Genomic DNA, 14,739 nt, shown 5'->3' on the forward strand with positions numbered 1-14,739 from the left:
CAAATATATTTTTCATCTAAGAAACAATAGATATAAAGTAAGTATTTATTACTTCAAAATTATAATTTATGTTATTTAAAAATATTTTTAAAATAGAATACTATTATCTTGTGAAATTTTCTTTTTAATGAAATCATATTATATATACATATATTTTCATTTTTAAATTTGATTTTTAAATTTACAAATTTTCCTTTTTAATATATATGTTATATGGCCGACAAAAAAATATATATGTTGTATGGAAAATTTCAAAAAGGAAATTAAAAAAAAATAATAGGTATTAAATGTAATATTTTAATTTATTAAGGGTATCAATGTAATCAACCATCGTGAGAGTTAACGCAAGCGCGATACATAGGAAACTGACTTCTCAAATAATATTATAGAGATGTAAAGGTAAAAATAATAATGAGTTAGAGATGTTCTTATTATACATATCCAATTGTAGTGGTTAACTGACAATAATTGGCATGTGTATTTTGTATTTTTTATGTTTTAAAAAGAAGACCGCCGAAAACAATAAAAGAAAATTCAGAACAAAATTTAAAATTTTGGTTCGGCGACATTAAAATCCAAAAGACATTCTTGTGTGTTTTGTATCTTCTGTCTATTTATATAAATAGAAAAATCAAACGGATATATAGTGGAGACACCCAAAATAAAATAAAAAAAACAATCAAACTTGGGTCTCCATTTTAGTCTTTTGACTCATATGAACCCTAATTTTGGGTTGGATTACTCTCTCTCTCTTAAAATTAGATTTCAAAGGGTCTTACCTTTTTGTCTTCCTCGTATCTCGCAGCCTCGAGGGCTTCCGACATTCTCAGCGATTATGCTCGAATCCGTGAGTTTCTAAGGTTGTTTGTTTTGTCTGAATAAGACTTTTCCTGTTTACCTTATAAAGTTGAAACCTTTGTATAAAAGCAGAGACTTCTTTCTACAATCTGGGCTGTTTTGTTCTTTGCATATGTTCTTCGAATCTAATGTCCTTAAAAGCTGCTGATTCAAATGATTCGGTTATGTTAGTTATTTTTTTTTTAGCTAAAACCATATCAACATTTGTCGGTAGCAAGTTTTGTCTGATTGATTGTTATGTGCTAATCATGTTTTGTATATTTAGGAAGAGGAAGGGACATAAAAGAGCAAGTCTTTGGAGTTAAGAGTAAGACTCTTGTGTGTTGTGTTGGGATGGATCAAATAGTTTCAGGAGAAGAAGAAGAAGAGCTTGGTGTTGACATTGAAGAAGGTGTTGGCTTCAATGATATAACGACCAATCAAGAAGATGTTGTTCTGGATCAGGTTTGGAATGGGCGTTTGAGTTATGAACACAGGTCTGAAAATACCACTGATGACGATGAGGATGGTGGTCTGATAAACCCCTTGATTCAAGATGGGAAGAGGAGAGAAAGAAGCAGCCAAAGTCTGGACCTTTCTGATAGAAAATTCGATAGTGTCAAGGTTAAGAAGACGAGGAAGCCTTCTTCAAAGCCTCCTAGACCTCCTAAAGGTCCTTTGTTGACTGCAAACGACCAGAAGCTGATGAGGGAGATCGCAGAGCTCGCTATGAGGAAGCGTGCTAGGATTGAACGTATGAGAAGAATGAAAGCAGCAAAGTCTTCTTCTCCTTGCAGTAGCATTTTGGCTATGATAGTCACTGTTATCTTCTTCGCCTTTCTTATCTTTCAAGGTAAACCAATAGACACCATTTTTAAGCTTTGATAGTAACAAAAACATATGGATAATAAATAATGTATAAAAGAGATTTTGGTTACTATTAATTGTTCTGTTACCATTCAAAGGCTAAGTTTGGTTTTTGGGTAGTGTCTATAACAGAACATACAAAGTTTTAATCTTTTGTGTTAATATTGGTTCTTCAGCAACTGCACAATACTCATCTTTCTTGTACTAGCTTTGGAGATCTCTCTGGTCAAATGGTTTTATTAGGTATCTCTTTTTTTGTTCTATGTTGTTGAATGACCGAAGCTTATGTTATCTCATCAAACTCCCTCAACTTCTCATTTTTGCAGGGTTCTTCACAAGCAATGCAAGTTTGAGTTCAGACAATTCTCCTGCACCAGACAACAACCGTATGGTCTCTGTTCAGTTCTACAATGAGTTTGCTCCTCGTGAGAGAATAGATCCCAGCCCTACTACGACGTTCAGGTGAGATACTTATCCTCAACGACCAGAGCCAAAGTCTTGGAACCAATGTTCAAGGCGGTGGGTGGTTAGACGTCTTGTAGAGAGGAAGACCGATTTTTAGAACACTGTTTGGAACTGATGATGTTGTGTGTAAATTTCAGGTATAAGAGAGTCTCGGGTGCAGACAATGAAGAGAACACAAGAGAAGTTAACAGATGAGATAGCTCTCTTGGGATTCTTGTAATGTAAACCAAAAACAGTACTTTTTTTTTGTTTTGTACTTAAATTCTTGACATCATTGTATTGTTCTTTTTGCTCTGTTATTTGTGCTCACATGTGTGTCTCTGCGTGTATATATATGTTCTTATGGATGAACCTCTAGCCTTCTTTAAGGTTAGGCTTTGTACAGCAACCGAGTCTTATCACCTAAAACAATAATGCTGATGAAGTCATGATGGTTGATGGTAATGATGGCAAGCTTTGCATTGCTTGTTTTAGAGCTTTATAGGCATCAGTATCTATCTCTGAAAAAAATTGATGCAGAAGTTGATGACAGATACGGATGAAGCTAATATGAATCTCTGATGAAAATTTCTTCATGGTGGGATATCATGCGACTAAACAAGAAAGATCCTAGCTTAGTTTATTCTTCATGGTGTATATATGTTTCTTTTTAGTCAAATCTCTTAGATAGCACAAAGAAAAGTTTTGTGATAATCTCTTAGGGAAAAATCTCCAAACTAGTACTATTTAAAGATAAAATGACAAAAATACTTCAAATTTAAATTTTATTGTAACTTCATCTCCTAGATACTATGTATATTTGGGCTAAGCAAAAAAAAAACCAGAATTGAACCAAATTGAAATACCTAAACTAGAACAAGACTAAAACCTTCAAATACCTGAATGGTTTCTATATTTTTATATTTGAAATAAACGAACCGAGAATCGAATGGTACTCAAATATATAAGAATATTAATTATATATACATATAACATAACTAAATATATATTTATAATTTAAAAATCTATTAAAAGTATAAAAAATATTTGAAAATATTATAAAGTGTCTGAACTATCCGGAAGTATCCAAATAGTTTTATCCGAAATATCAGTAGTAATCGAAAATATTCAATTTTTTACTTAGATCATCTTAATTATTTGATATTTTACCGTAAATAACTGATATTTTAATGATGTCAAAAAACTGATATTTTAACCGTACTACCTGAACCGGAAACCAAATGAAAACTAATTTTTCAGAGTATTTCCAGGTTTATAGTTTTACTATCCAAATTAAATCGAACCCGAAACTATTTGAACCGAACCCGAAAATAGGTTAGATAGTAAATGGATCGTCTAACTTTGTACCGAACTAAACAATATCCAAAATATATGTAAACAAACCAATCCAAAACCCCGAAATATCCAGGCCTACTTAGTATTTAGGAAATTCTCTCAAATAATATTTTTTAAGTTTTTATCACAAAATAGCAGTAAAAAAATAAAATGACCAAAATAATCTTTTTGTTTTGAAAAATTTAATATATTTTTCTTTTTGAAATTTGAAACTCATACTCAAAACTCACTTCTTAACTCTAAACCACCTCTTCACACTAAACCTAAGTTAGATTAGTTAATCTAAATGATATAAATGCATATTTTACTTTTTAATAAAACTTTTTTGGTCATTTTTTTTTCTTAAGTGCTATTTCTGTGAAGAGAAACTAAAAAGAACTATTCTGGGGAATTTCTCTAGTATATATTTTTTTTTTTTTTTGCTAAATGGTAAATATCATTGATGAAAATGAAATTTTCGGTTACAAACTTAATTGAAACCACAATCTGCAAAGAGCAGTTTTGATCCTAGTGATCGCAAAAAAAATTAAAAAACCACTAGGATACATAGAATTAATTCCAAGCTACCCACAACAGGACTTGAAAATTAATAGGTAACAGAACAAGTAATACAACAATGTAATTCCCCATTCAAAGCGCTTCTTGCAGAAACAAGAGAATAACCTGGAAAAGTCAGTCGAGAACTCATCGAAGTGACTCCGAGCAGGCATCAACGAAAGCGGCTGGCAAACGCCCCGGAGCTCCACTGGAGGAGGACCTCAGACCAACAAAACCTAGCTATCTCGACCGGTAGACAAAAGCTCCACCGTAGTAACGCTGCGAACATGGAAGTTCGGGTTACGGTCAAGCGTAGACGGTACAGTACGGCTCCAAAACCGCCCACGCGACACAAAAAATGCAGCAGAAACCGCAAAGGAGCACTAAGTCAAACCCGTCGGAGCTTTGAATGAGACATGAAGTACAGAAAGAGGCATAACTCTCCTTGGAAGCATGCATTCCATTAGTTGATAGAGAACTCCACCGAATAGCAAGTGAGCCACCACATCGGGTTGTCCTCAAACCCAAGCAGATGACCTCGGAAGCAGGAAGGAGGAATCGAACATATCGCCATAGGAGTCATGGTTGTTGACACTTGAGCTAAGGGAGAGGTCCCCAACGAGCTCCTCAAGCTCGCCGTTTCGTCTCAGAACATGGGAACAAGACGGGGAAGCTCTAAATTGACGGCCGAATGAGGAGACCAAGGGAAAGCAGAGGAGGCGGAAGTCCGCGGAGTAGAAGAGGCAGCGACGCGCTTCGTTCCGACACGCCTCCGTGGCGGATCTGACCCAGATCCAGCTCAAGACAAACCCTAGATCTATCAAAACGACGGCGCCTCCTGCAAACATATGGACTATCACGACCTCGCCCTCTCTCCAGAAACATCGGGTACACACCCAAACATCGTTTTTGTCTTCAGATCTGGCCACAATCCGACCACAACCAGAGAAAAAGGAGCAAGGAGGAAGAGAAAAGCCTTTAGCTTGACAAGGAGAGGAATTGGATAAGAGGAGAGATATGGAGTGGCGAACCGACGGGATAAACCCCACCGCCGGTCACCAGAGGAAGATGAAAGAAGAAAAACGCCGAAGAAAACTGTTTTGTATTTCTTTAGTATATTTATACAGCAGAATATAATTAGTATTGATATCAATCTTAAATTTATATGAAAATAGTAAACGTGCATTGGCATTGCATGTTACATGCATCCCGTTTAAGCGGATCGATCGTGCACTAAAATCAACTAGTCAAGGCGTATCTAAGCCTATTCATCTTTGACTTCATGCTTTCCCTCAAAAAGAAAAGATCATGCTTTCCCATGTCACCGTCCATGGTGCATGCTGCTCTAGTCAATTCTTTCTTTTTTTGAAGACACTCTAGTCAATTCTTTCTACTTCAAGAATGTATTAGATTTTAAATTTCAAAAAGAAGACTGTATGGGATTCATGCAAATATCCAACTCCGGATGCCAAATCTTTGTCAAATTAGCTTGTGTATTCTTGTTAGTCACGGCCTTGACTCAGAAAATTATGCGAGTGGTGATGTTGGATTCTCTTTTTTATGCATTGACCCTTTTATCTTGGATCTTGAAAGTCAGTGATTATCCCTTTTTTTGTTTTCTTTTTATAGTGTTTTGAATGTTTTCTTCTTTTTTCGGTGCTATAAACATCTTCAATGTATTATTTATTTTTTTTACTCTAAAATAATAACACCAAAATAGAATTTAGTTTTATCCCAATGTATTATTCTATTTTACTTTTTAGAGAATATTCCAAAATAATTTCATTTTATTTAATTAATAACTGTTAGTAATATCTTTTGTTTATGAAAAATTTACCAATTAATACCCAACTACTCCCTCTGTTTCTGAATAAGTGTCATTTTACAGTTGTGCACACGGATTAAGAAATCATTAAATTTTGCATATTTTCCATACAAAAACATCATTACCCATGTATCTCAACCAATAGAAAAATAAAATACAGAATAAAATTAATAAATTCTGCATTGAAATTCGAAAACGACACTTATTTTGCAACGAAGTATCGTTTTCGAATTAATAAATTCTTTTCTCTTCCATCGTTTTTTTCACATTCTCTCTAGCAATCTATTTAAACAAGGTTGAGAAATTGCCAAAAATACCATTTTCATAGTACCACTTTTCATGTTTACACTAACCACTTTTACCACTACTTTTAATGAAGGGTCTAGATTTAAAGGTTTAAGATTTAGGGTTTAGATTTGATGTTTTAGGGTTTAAGGTATATAGTTTAGGGTTTAGAGTTTAAGATTTAGGGTTTAGAGTTAAGGATTTAGGGTTATAGTTTAGACTTTAGGGTTTAGGGTTTAGGATATTGAATTTAGGGTATATAGTTTAGGATTTAGGGTTTAGAGTTGAAGATTTTGGGTTTAGGGTTTAGAATTGGAGGTTTAGGAATTAGAATTTGGGATTAGAATTTTGAAAAACATATAAAAACAAAGATATAAGAGTCTTTACCATTTTAATAAATAAGGTATTATTGAAAATGTGTCTTTAGTGGTGGTAAAAATGAATAATGGTACCTTGAAAGTGGTATTTTTGAAAATTCCCCAATAAGGTTTCAAATTGAATCTCATACTGTATGCGTTTTCAAATGATCCATGTTTTTAAAGTATATATTCAATATATTTTAAAAGAGATAAAATTTTAAACTTCAAATAAATTAATTATGTTTATTGAATTTTGATTACCTAAAAATTGTAAGAAATAGTTAATCACAAATTAATACACTTATAATCATTTAATATTTTTTATATGTGGCAAAACTATAAAACATATATCCTTCCGGAATATTCACTTTAAGTGATGTTTTAGAATTTTTATTTGTTTTTGTTTTAGTTTAAACTAGATTACCTTCCGTGCTACACAAGGCCTTATTATTTTAAAATAGTTACATATGTATATATATATATATATATATGTATATATATATATATAATTTACAATATAGATTATTTTATTTTAAAAATATTAGTACACTTTAAATTTTTTGATGTTTGTATCTTGTAACTGCTCAATATGGATCCAAAATACATGTACATAGTGATCGCTTAATCAAAAATCATTGACTACAAAATTTGAGGGAAAGCGAGGAAAAAAACGATGGAAGAGAAAAAAAATTAATAAATTCTGCATTGAAATTCGAAAACGATATTTATTGTCCCTCGGTATTCCCTCGAAAAAATACACTTTAAATATTTCTTGGTTTCCTCGGTATTTCCTCGATTTTTCGTCAGAAAATTCCGAGGAACTCATTTTCTCTCGGTATGTCACTCAGAATACCGATGTTTTCTTGTAGTGCCATTCGGATTATTTAAAAGTTTGGTTCGGGACCGGTTCGGATTCTATCGGGTTCGGGTCGGGGTTAGTAAATCTTCAAGAACCGGTACAACCCAATATACTTTCGGGTTCAGGTCCCAATTGGTTCTTCGGTTTAAAAATATCTGATTTATACCTACTTTGTAACCAAAACATAAGTAAAATTAGTTTGTTTTGGTTTTGAATACTTAACTTATACCTTTTTAACCAAAACATAAATAAAATCGATTTAAAAATAAGAAAAGAACATCAACATGATCATTCAAAATCAAACGAAAGGAAAATCATAAAACGAAAACTACGACCTCATGAAATGAGAAACATTTTTTACTGAAAACAAAATCTAAATCTAAATCTAAATATTTCAAAATTCAACAGCCATTTTTAATCATCAATCTTCATGTATTAGAACCACCAACCTTTATATAATAGATAAATATTTCAGATGTTCAATATATTTTAATGTATTTTGAATACATATTATGAATTGAGATTATGTTTGGCATAGATCTTTTTGGGGTTTTGAATATTTCGGGTTCTATCGGATATCCATTTAAATTCGGGTTCAGTTCGGGTAATATCCATAACCCGAAATACCAAAAAACAAGATCCATTCGGTATTTATATCGAGTTCGGATCGGTTCGGATTCATTTTTATCGGATCAGATTCGATTCGGATTTTCGGGTTCGATTTATTTGCTCAGCCTTACAACATTGTATTCTTGGGTCTTTAAATTTATAATAATATTAGTTACAAAACGAATATTTTACCAGTTGACCAAAGTTAGAAAATTAGAGTTATGTTAAAAAAGAGATCCCTATCCCACGCTCACGCAGATACCACATTCCCTATGAGCGAGGTCGGCGACTCATTAGCATTTAATGCGTTTCAACCGTCCATCCCCACATTCTTTTACAATTTCAAATTCTACACGTTAATTTCTAACCCATATAAAATATATTAATCTTAAAAGTCAAAATGTTCCGTTGTTTTGGGATTATTTTGTCTTTTAGGAGATAAATATTCTAAACTTATTAACATGATCCAGAAAAAATGTTGCGAAAGTATTTCGGAAAACTCTCCAACATTTACATTTCAATGATATGAAAGACGAACTGACTATGCAAAAAATGACAAGATGTGTGTGTTGTGTAATGAAGCTGATGAGACTTGTCACCATCTCTTCTTCAGCTGTCGCTGCACAAAACAGATATGGAATGGAATGGAATGGTATCATTGTGATGATATCTAACCCAACGCTTACCCCCACATTACCACATAGACCTTCCTATTACGCTATATCTTTCAAGCAACAGTCCATGCGATATGGAAAGAGCTAAATGCGCGCAGACATGGTGAACAACCGAAACCTGTTAGCTGTCTCATCAAGTTCTTGGACAGAAGAGTTAAGACTCCGTCTGCTGTCAGTAAAAGGATTGGGACAAAAATATCTGGAAAATGGATTAGTCACTTGGTTTGAGACCCGACAATCTCAAACATGAAAAACAACAACTTAATAGCTTTCATGGAGTCTATTTTTGATTATTTAAATACAAACCGAAGCATTTGATGTACAAGATTTTTCGACTGAATAAAATTTTACATTTACTCAAAAAAATGATTAAAAAAATAGGAAATATCTTTTTTTTATCATGATTCCTATTACTTTTCATGTAATGTCTATGATCGGTTCTAGACATAACTAAACGAAACATTCACATATAGCTAATAAAATTTAAAAATTAGTTTACATAAATATAAATTTTAAAATTTTAAAGAAATTATATTAAAACTCTTAGTAGATTAAAAAAAACTCTTAGTAGATTATCTATAACCTCTACAGTCTCAAGATCGACACGAAATTGTGCCTACCATAGTACCATATATGAAAAAGATGGATTCATGAAATAACGAGGTTGACAGGTGTAGCATACAGGCTCGGTCCGGGGCACCAAGCAAATGAGAGGCTAGAACTCTGAAAAAAATGCTTTAGCAATTAGAGTAAAAAATCTAGATTTTTCCCTCAATGAAAGAAGTGTTGTATTTATAGAATTACATATTCCGGGTTAGGATATCAGGTCATGCTGGTGATATAGTATAATTTGTCTATGGTGGAACTTGTCTCTTTGCAACAAAAGGTATTATTCATAGATCATAGGTCTCTTTTTTGGCCCCCTCTTTTTTTTTTCTCTGTCACTTGTTTATATTCTTCTTTTCTTTTCATGATTTTATTGTTTTCCTCCATGTTCATATAAAACCTTATACGTTATCATTTTTTTAGTTTTGCTTCAAATTATGGGTCTGTTTTCGGTTGAATCAATCATCAAAATACGTTTAAATATATTTTCTCTGTTTAAAAAAGGTACATATCATAAAGAAATGTTTTTAAAATATATAATTTTACGTTTACGGTGACATTTTAGATAATACTAATAACTTATAAATTTTTAAAATTAATTGTATTAATTGAAATCTTATTAAAATATGATAAATATACAATAACAGAAAATAATGTATATGCATTTGTAATCAAAACTTACGAATGTACTAATATATGACATTTTAGAAAAAATGTTCCAAATTAAATAAAATTTTCAATTTTTAATGTTATACTCCCCCGTTTATTTTAATTGTCGTTCTAATTTTATGCACACAGATTAAGAAAACATATGATTTTGTATATTTTCAAGATAAAAACACAGTTATCTATATATCTAACACATTTCAACCAATATAAAAATAAAATGGAGAATCTCTTTAATAAATTTTGCATTGGAACTTTAAAACGACACTTATTTTGAAACGAAAAATTTTCTCTACAACGACAATTAAATCGAAACGGAGGGAGTATAGTTTATTTTATTATTGGTTAAATTAAAGTTAGGTGAACAATAAATGATGTTTTGTTTAGAAAATATAAGGAATTTTTTTTTGTATTTTATGTGTATAAATTTTAAACTAAAAAATGGAGGGAGTATAGTTCTAATGTTCTCTCTCTATCATTTTAAGGATTTTAAGATTTTATCACAAAAATTAAGAAAATGCAAAATTTTATGTAATTTATCTTGGTTATATAAAAATAGGATTAAATAAAATTATTTTGACAAATGAAAAATATATAATATTTTGTAATTTTATTATAAATTTTAAGTGACATTAAATTTTATCTAGAAAATTGAGAACATCAATTATTTTGAAAATCCTTAAAAACTATTTAAAGTGATATGGAGGAGTATGTCTTAAAATAAGTACTCTCTCCGTTTTGAATTATTTGTCGTTTTAGTGTAGAATTTTCGTTTTAAAATAAGTGTCATTTTTGGTTTTCAATGTAAAATTTATTGAAAATATTCTCTATTTTATTTTTATATTGGTTGATATATGGTTAGGTATATTGGTAATAGTGTTTTTATTTTGAAAATATGTAAAATTAAATATTTTCTTAATTTGTATGAATAAACCTAGAACGACAAGTAATATGAAACGGAGGAAGTAGTACATATTTTTGAAATACATATATTATTGAAATTATAAGCTGGGGGTTAAAAACCAATAATAAAATTATCTTTTAGTATGTGATGATAATAGGTGAATGTGGTTTTTAATGTGCATAGGGAATATAAATATATGGAGAATGTGCCATTCACAAAGCCAAATTCGCTACAACCAGTGGGAAACATGCACCGAGCATTTGGAAAACATAAAAAATAATAATTGAAACACTTGGAAAATACTACTAGTCTGCCCACAAAATCTATAATCGATATGAATATCGCTAGCATGAGCCAAGATCCATTAATTATCATATTCCTAAAGAGATAACTCTATAAGTATACTAAAGGTACTGCTATTTTTTCAAGAAAATCACCTTCTAAAATATGGAAAAAACCAGTGTACTTGTCATTTCCAAGCTTAGATTCTCATATACCCGGAATTAGTTCCGGAAGTACATATATATATTTGTAATAAGTGGTGCAATATTAATTGGATCTTTAAGTTTTTGGACCACATTCGTTTGATTAACAATTAATTTTGGACCAACAATTAATATTTAGATATTCGAATATTTGTAGGACAGTTTTTCCACTCTCATTATGGTTACAAGATTAACGTGGGTGGTTGTCAAGTTAACAGGAGCTGAAGCCGGTGGGGTCGCAGGGCGGGCAGTCGCTGATTCATTTTCTGGGTTCACCGTCGGGGCAGTTTGCGCAGATTGAGATTCTGTGGTTACACCGTCTTGTGCAACCGCCGGAATTGGGATATTCGAGAGCAACTCCTTGGTGGGAGCCTCAATTTCTTTTGGTGAGAGCTGCTCTGAAGTTCTAGGCTCCAGTGGCAGGTCCATGGGTGGGAGGTCAACCGAGTCAACTACTTTGCTGGCTACGAGGTCAAGCTGTTTCGAGGGGTTACTAGCAGATGTCTTGTCGGCAGCCTGCTTGGAATCGCCTTTTGTGATTTGTTCTGAAACCCTAGATTCCAAAGCCAGATCCGGGATTTGAAGGTCAACCGAGCCATCTGTTACAGCGGCTGCGAGGTCAAGCTTCTTCGGTGGCGAGCCAGCAAGAGACTTGTCGGAGACTTGCTTAGTTGCGCCAGAGGATTGAGTCGAGGCAGAGGAAGAAGGGGAAGACGAGGTGCTCTTGCCGGAGAGCCCGCGCTTAGACTTCTTCTTCTTCGTCATGAGGAAAGGCAGAGAAGACGCTTTGATTGGCGCCGGATTCCGACGCCGGGAGAGACGCCGGAGATGAGATGCGAACGAACTCACTTTTCGCCGTTGGAGTCTGACCAATGGGTTGGTTTGTTCAAAGAAAAAGGACAGAAATTGGAGAAGAAAGGAACTCCGTTTACTCTACCCTCTGGCGAAATGTGTGTCAAAATCCCAAACTCTATCATTGAGAAGAACAAAAAGTCTTGGGAAGCTTTTGTTATTGGCCAGTTCTACTCGGATCCGCCTGCGCAAAGCCTCATTCACACTATTGTTAATGGAATTTGGAGTAAGCAATATAAAGACATTACAGTCTCTAAACTGGAAGGCAACGCTTTCTTGTTTCGCATCCCCAACGTCGGCACTCGAAACCATGTTGTTAAACAACGCCTCTGGCAAATCGAGGGCCAAACGATGTTTGTTGCTCACTGGGAGCCCGGAAACCTGCCTGAGAAACCGTCCCTTTCTTCTGCTCCGATCTGGCTCGAACTCCGCAACGTTCCGCTACAGTTCTTCAACGAGGATGGATTAGAAAGGATCGCCGGCCTGGTTGGAGAACCCAAATACCTTCACCCTACAACAGCAAATAAAACAAATCTGGAAGTAGCGAAAGTGCTCACTATCATCGACCCAAGGCAGCCTCTTCCGGAAGCGGTTAATGTGCAATTCGAGTCTGGTGATATCAGTAGAGTGATTGTCTCCAGTCCATGGATGCCCCCTGTCTGCTCACACTGTAAGGAGATTGGGCACAACATTAAGCGCTGTCCATCTGCTCCTATTACTTGCAACACCTGCAAATCGACTGCTCACTCCACTGAGGCCTGCACTCGGACTCGGGGACCCGACAGCAAGAAGACTAAGCGCCCCAGGCGTCATGCCTCAACTCTTAAGCCTGCAGGTGTTCCTAGGGATAAGTCTGTTCCCCCTCGCCACGAATCCAGAGGCCGTCCTCCGGGTCCTGAAAAGGACAAAGGCATTGCCATCACAGACGTCCCATATGCTAAAACCCCTTCTACTAAACCCGCAGTTATGGCTCAGCTTAATGGAGATCAGGCTGGAACAAGCAAGGCTGCTGGTAATACTTCAGTCTCTGAAGTTGAATCTGACTCTGACGACATTCTCTCCTCCGATTCTGAAGTTGAAGAAGGGCAGTACACCCCAGTAAAAACAAGACACATGACCAGGCTTGGTCGGGACAGAGGTCCCAAAAAAAACTAATATCTTTTTTATGTGTACAGAAATTTTTTGTTGGAATGTGCGTGGCTTCAATAAATCAACGCATCGTAGCGGCTTTAAGCATTTTATGCGGCGAAATAATTTTCTCTTTGGAAGTTTGATCGAAACCCATGTCAAGCAGCAGAAGCAGCAGAAGCTTGTCCATGCTGTGTTACCGGGCTGGCTTTTCGATAATAATTACTCTTTTTCGGAACTAGGAAAAATTTGGATTCTGTGGCATCCTAGTGTGAAGGTGGACGTCTTTCACAAATCTCTGCAACTGATCTCCTGCGAGGTCCAGCTCCCTGACTCGCCTACTCCTATGGTCGTTTCTTTTGTTTATGCTTCAACGGATGAATCTGTCAGACGGGATCTTTGGGATGAGTTGATCACTCTATCTAACGACCAGCGTCTATCAGGGAAACCGTGGGTTGTGCTAGGAGACTTCAACCAGGTTCTAAGACCGGAGGAAAACTCTGTTTCTGCTAGTCCCAATGTTGATCTCCCAACCCGTCTGTTTGCTGATACTCTAATTCAGTCTGGCCTCGTTGACTTAACCTTCAGAGGCTCCTCTAATACTTGGTGGAATAAGAGGCCTCTTGAACCTATTGCCAAGAAGCTCGACAGGATCTTAGTCAATGAAGAATGGTTTCTGGCTTTCCCTCTATCTTTGGCTTTCTTTGGGGAACCAGCATTCTCTGACCATGCCTCTATGAGCTTATCTCTCCAATCTGGGAACCCAAGGCAGAAGAAACCCTTCCGGTTCTTCAATTATCTCCTGGAAAATGAGAACTTCCTCCCGCTTGTAGCTAATCACTGGTTCTCGTATCAAGCCTCCGGACACTTTATGTTCAGAGTCGTCAAAAAGCTAAAGAGCTTGAAGAAGAAAATCAGGGAGTTTAGCAAAGACAATTACTCTGATATTGAAAAAAGAGTCAAAGAAGCTGCTGATGCTTTAGCCACTGCTCAGGTCCGCACTCTAAATAATCCTTCAATCGCCAACGCAGCTGTAGAACTGAACCTCCAGGAGAAGTGGATTAAGTTGTCAACGGCCGAAGAATCTTTCTTTTACCAACGCTCTAGGGTTACCTGGTTGCAAGTTGGTGACCGTAACACACCGTATTATCACCGTATGGCAAATTCAAGGCAAGCCAAGAACCATATTCACTATCTTGAGGATGCAAGTGGGCAAAGATTTGAATCTCAGTCTGACATTCAGAATCTATGCATTGACTACTTCTCCCAACTCCTTGGTAAACCTGTCGATCCGCCTTTGTTTATTCAAGATGACATCTCAAGCCTGTTTCAGTTTTCTTGCTCAGCTGACCAGCAAGCATCTATGGTTATGGCCTTCACTGCTGAGGAAATACGAACAGCTTTCTTCTCACTGCCGCGTAATAAAGCTAGCGGACCAGACGGTTT

General features: G+C 35.1%; 3 protein-coding genes across 4 annotated transcripts; 2 read left to right on the forward strand and 1 right to left on the reverse strand.

The window, feature by feature from the left end:
- The first annotated feature begins 650 nt into the window (after positions 1 to 650).
- LOC108824310 (uncharacterized) lies at positions 651 to 2,613 on the forward strand. Of its 2 annotated transcripts, none has more exons than XM_018597712.2 (4): positions 651 to 847; positions 1,124 to 1,690; positions 2,031 to 2,166; positions 2,307 to 2,613. In XM_018597712.2, exons 2-4 carry the CDS (start codon positions 1,192 to 1,194, stop codon positions 2,362 to 2,364), a joined length of 693 nt encoding a protein of 230 aa, XP_018453214.2. In that variant the 5' UTR covers positions 651 to 847; positions 1,124 to 1,191; the 3' UTR covers positions 2,365 to 2,613. The 2 variants fall into 2 exon arrangements, with proteins under 2 accessions (XP_018453214.2, XP_018453216.2); XM_018597714.2 differs by having other exon boundaries at positions 652 to 860.
- Positions 2,614 to 11,448: 8,835 nt separating this feature from the next.
- Positions 11,449 to 12,078, reverse strand: LOC108825048 (uncharacterized). The gene has a single exon (XM_018598391.1). It carries the CDS (start codon positions 12,076 to 12,078, stop codon positions 11,449 to 11,451), a length of 630 nt encoding a protein of 209 aa, XP_018453893.1.
- A 105-nt stretch (positions 12,079 to 12,183) lies between these two features.
- Positions 12,184 to 13,320, forward strand: LOC130499922 (uncharacterized). Its single transcript, XM_056994429.1, has one exon. The coding sequence runs from the start codon at positions 12,262 to 12,264 to the stop codon at positions 13,318 to 13,320; it is 1,059 nt and encodes a 352-aa protein (XP_056850409.1). The 5' UTR covers positions 12,184 to 12,261.
- The last annotated feature ends 1,419 nt before the right edge of the window (positions 13,321 to 14,739 follow it).

The sequence above is a fragment of the Raphanus sativus genome, chromosome 9 (assembly GCF_000801105.2).
Source record: "Raphanus sativus cultivar WK10039 chromosome 9, ASM80110v3, whole genome shotgun sequence".
Taxonomy (NCBI): Eukaryota; Viridiplantae; Streptophyta; class Magnoliopsida; order Brassicales; family Brassicaceae; genus Raphanus; species Raphanus sativus.

Coding starts and splice junctions, on each gene's coding strand:
- LOC130499922 (XM_056994429.1), top strand. CDS start 12,262: ATGTGTGTCAAAATCCCAAACTCTATCATTGAGAAGAACAAAAAGTCT.
- LOC108824310 (XM_018597712.2), top strand. CDS start 1,192: ATGGATCAAATAGTTTCAGGAGAAGAAGAAGAAGAGCTTGGTGTTGAC. Junction 1,691..2,030: donor CGCCTTTCTTATCTTTCAAG/GTAAACCAATAG, acceptor TCATTTTTGCAG/GGTTCTTCACAAGCAATGCA. Junction 2,167..2,306: donor AGCCCTACTACGACGTTCAG/GTGAGATACTTA, acceptor TGTAAATTTCAG/GTATAAGAGAGTCTCGGGTG.
- LOC108825048 (XM_018598391.1), bottom strand. CDS start 12,078: ATGACGAAGAAGAAGAAGTCTAAGCGCGGGCTCTCCGGCAAGAGCACC.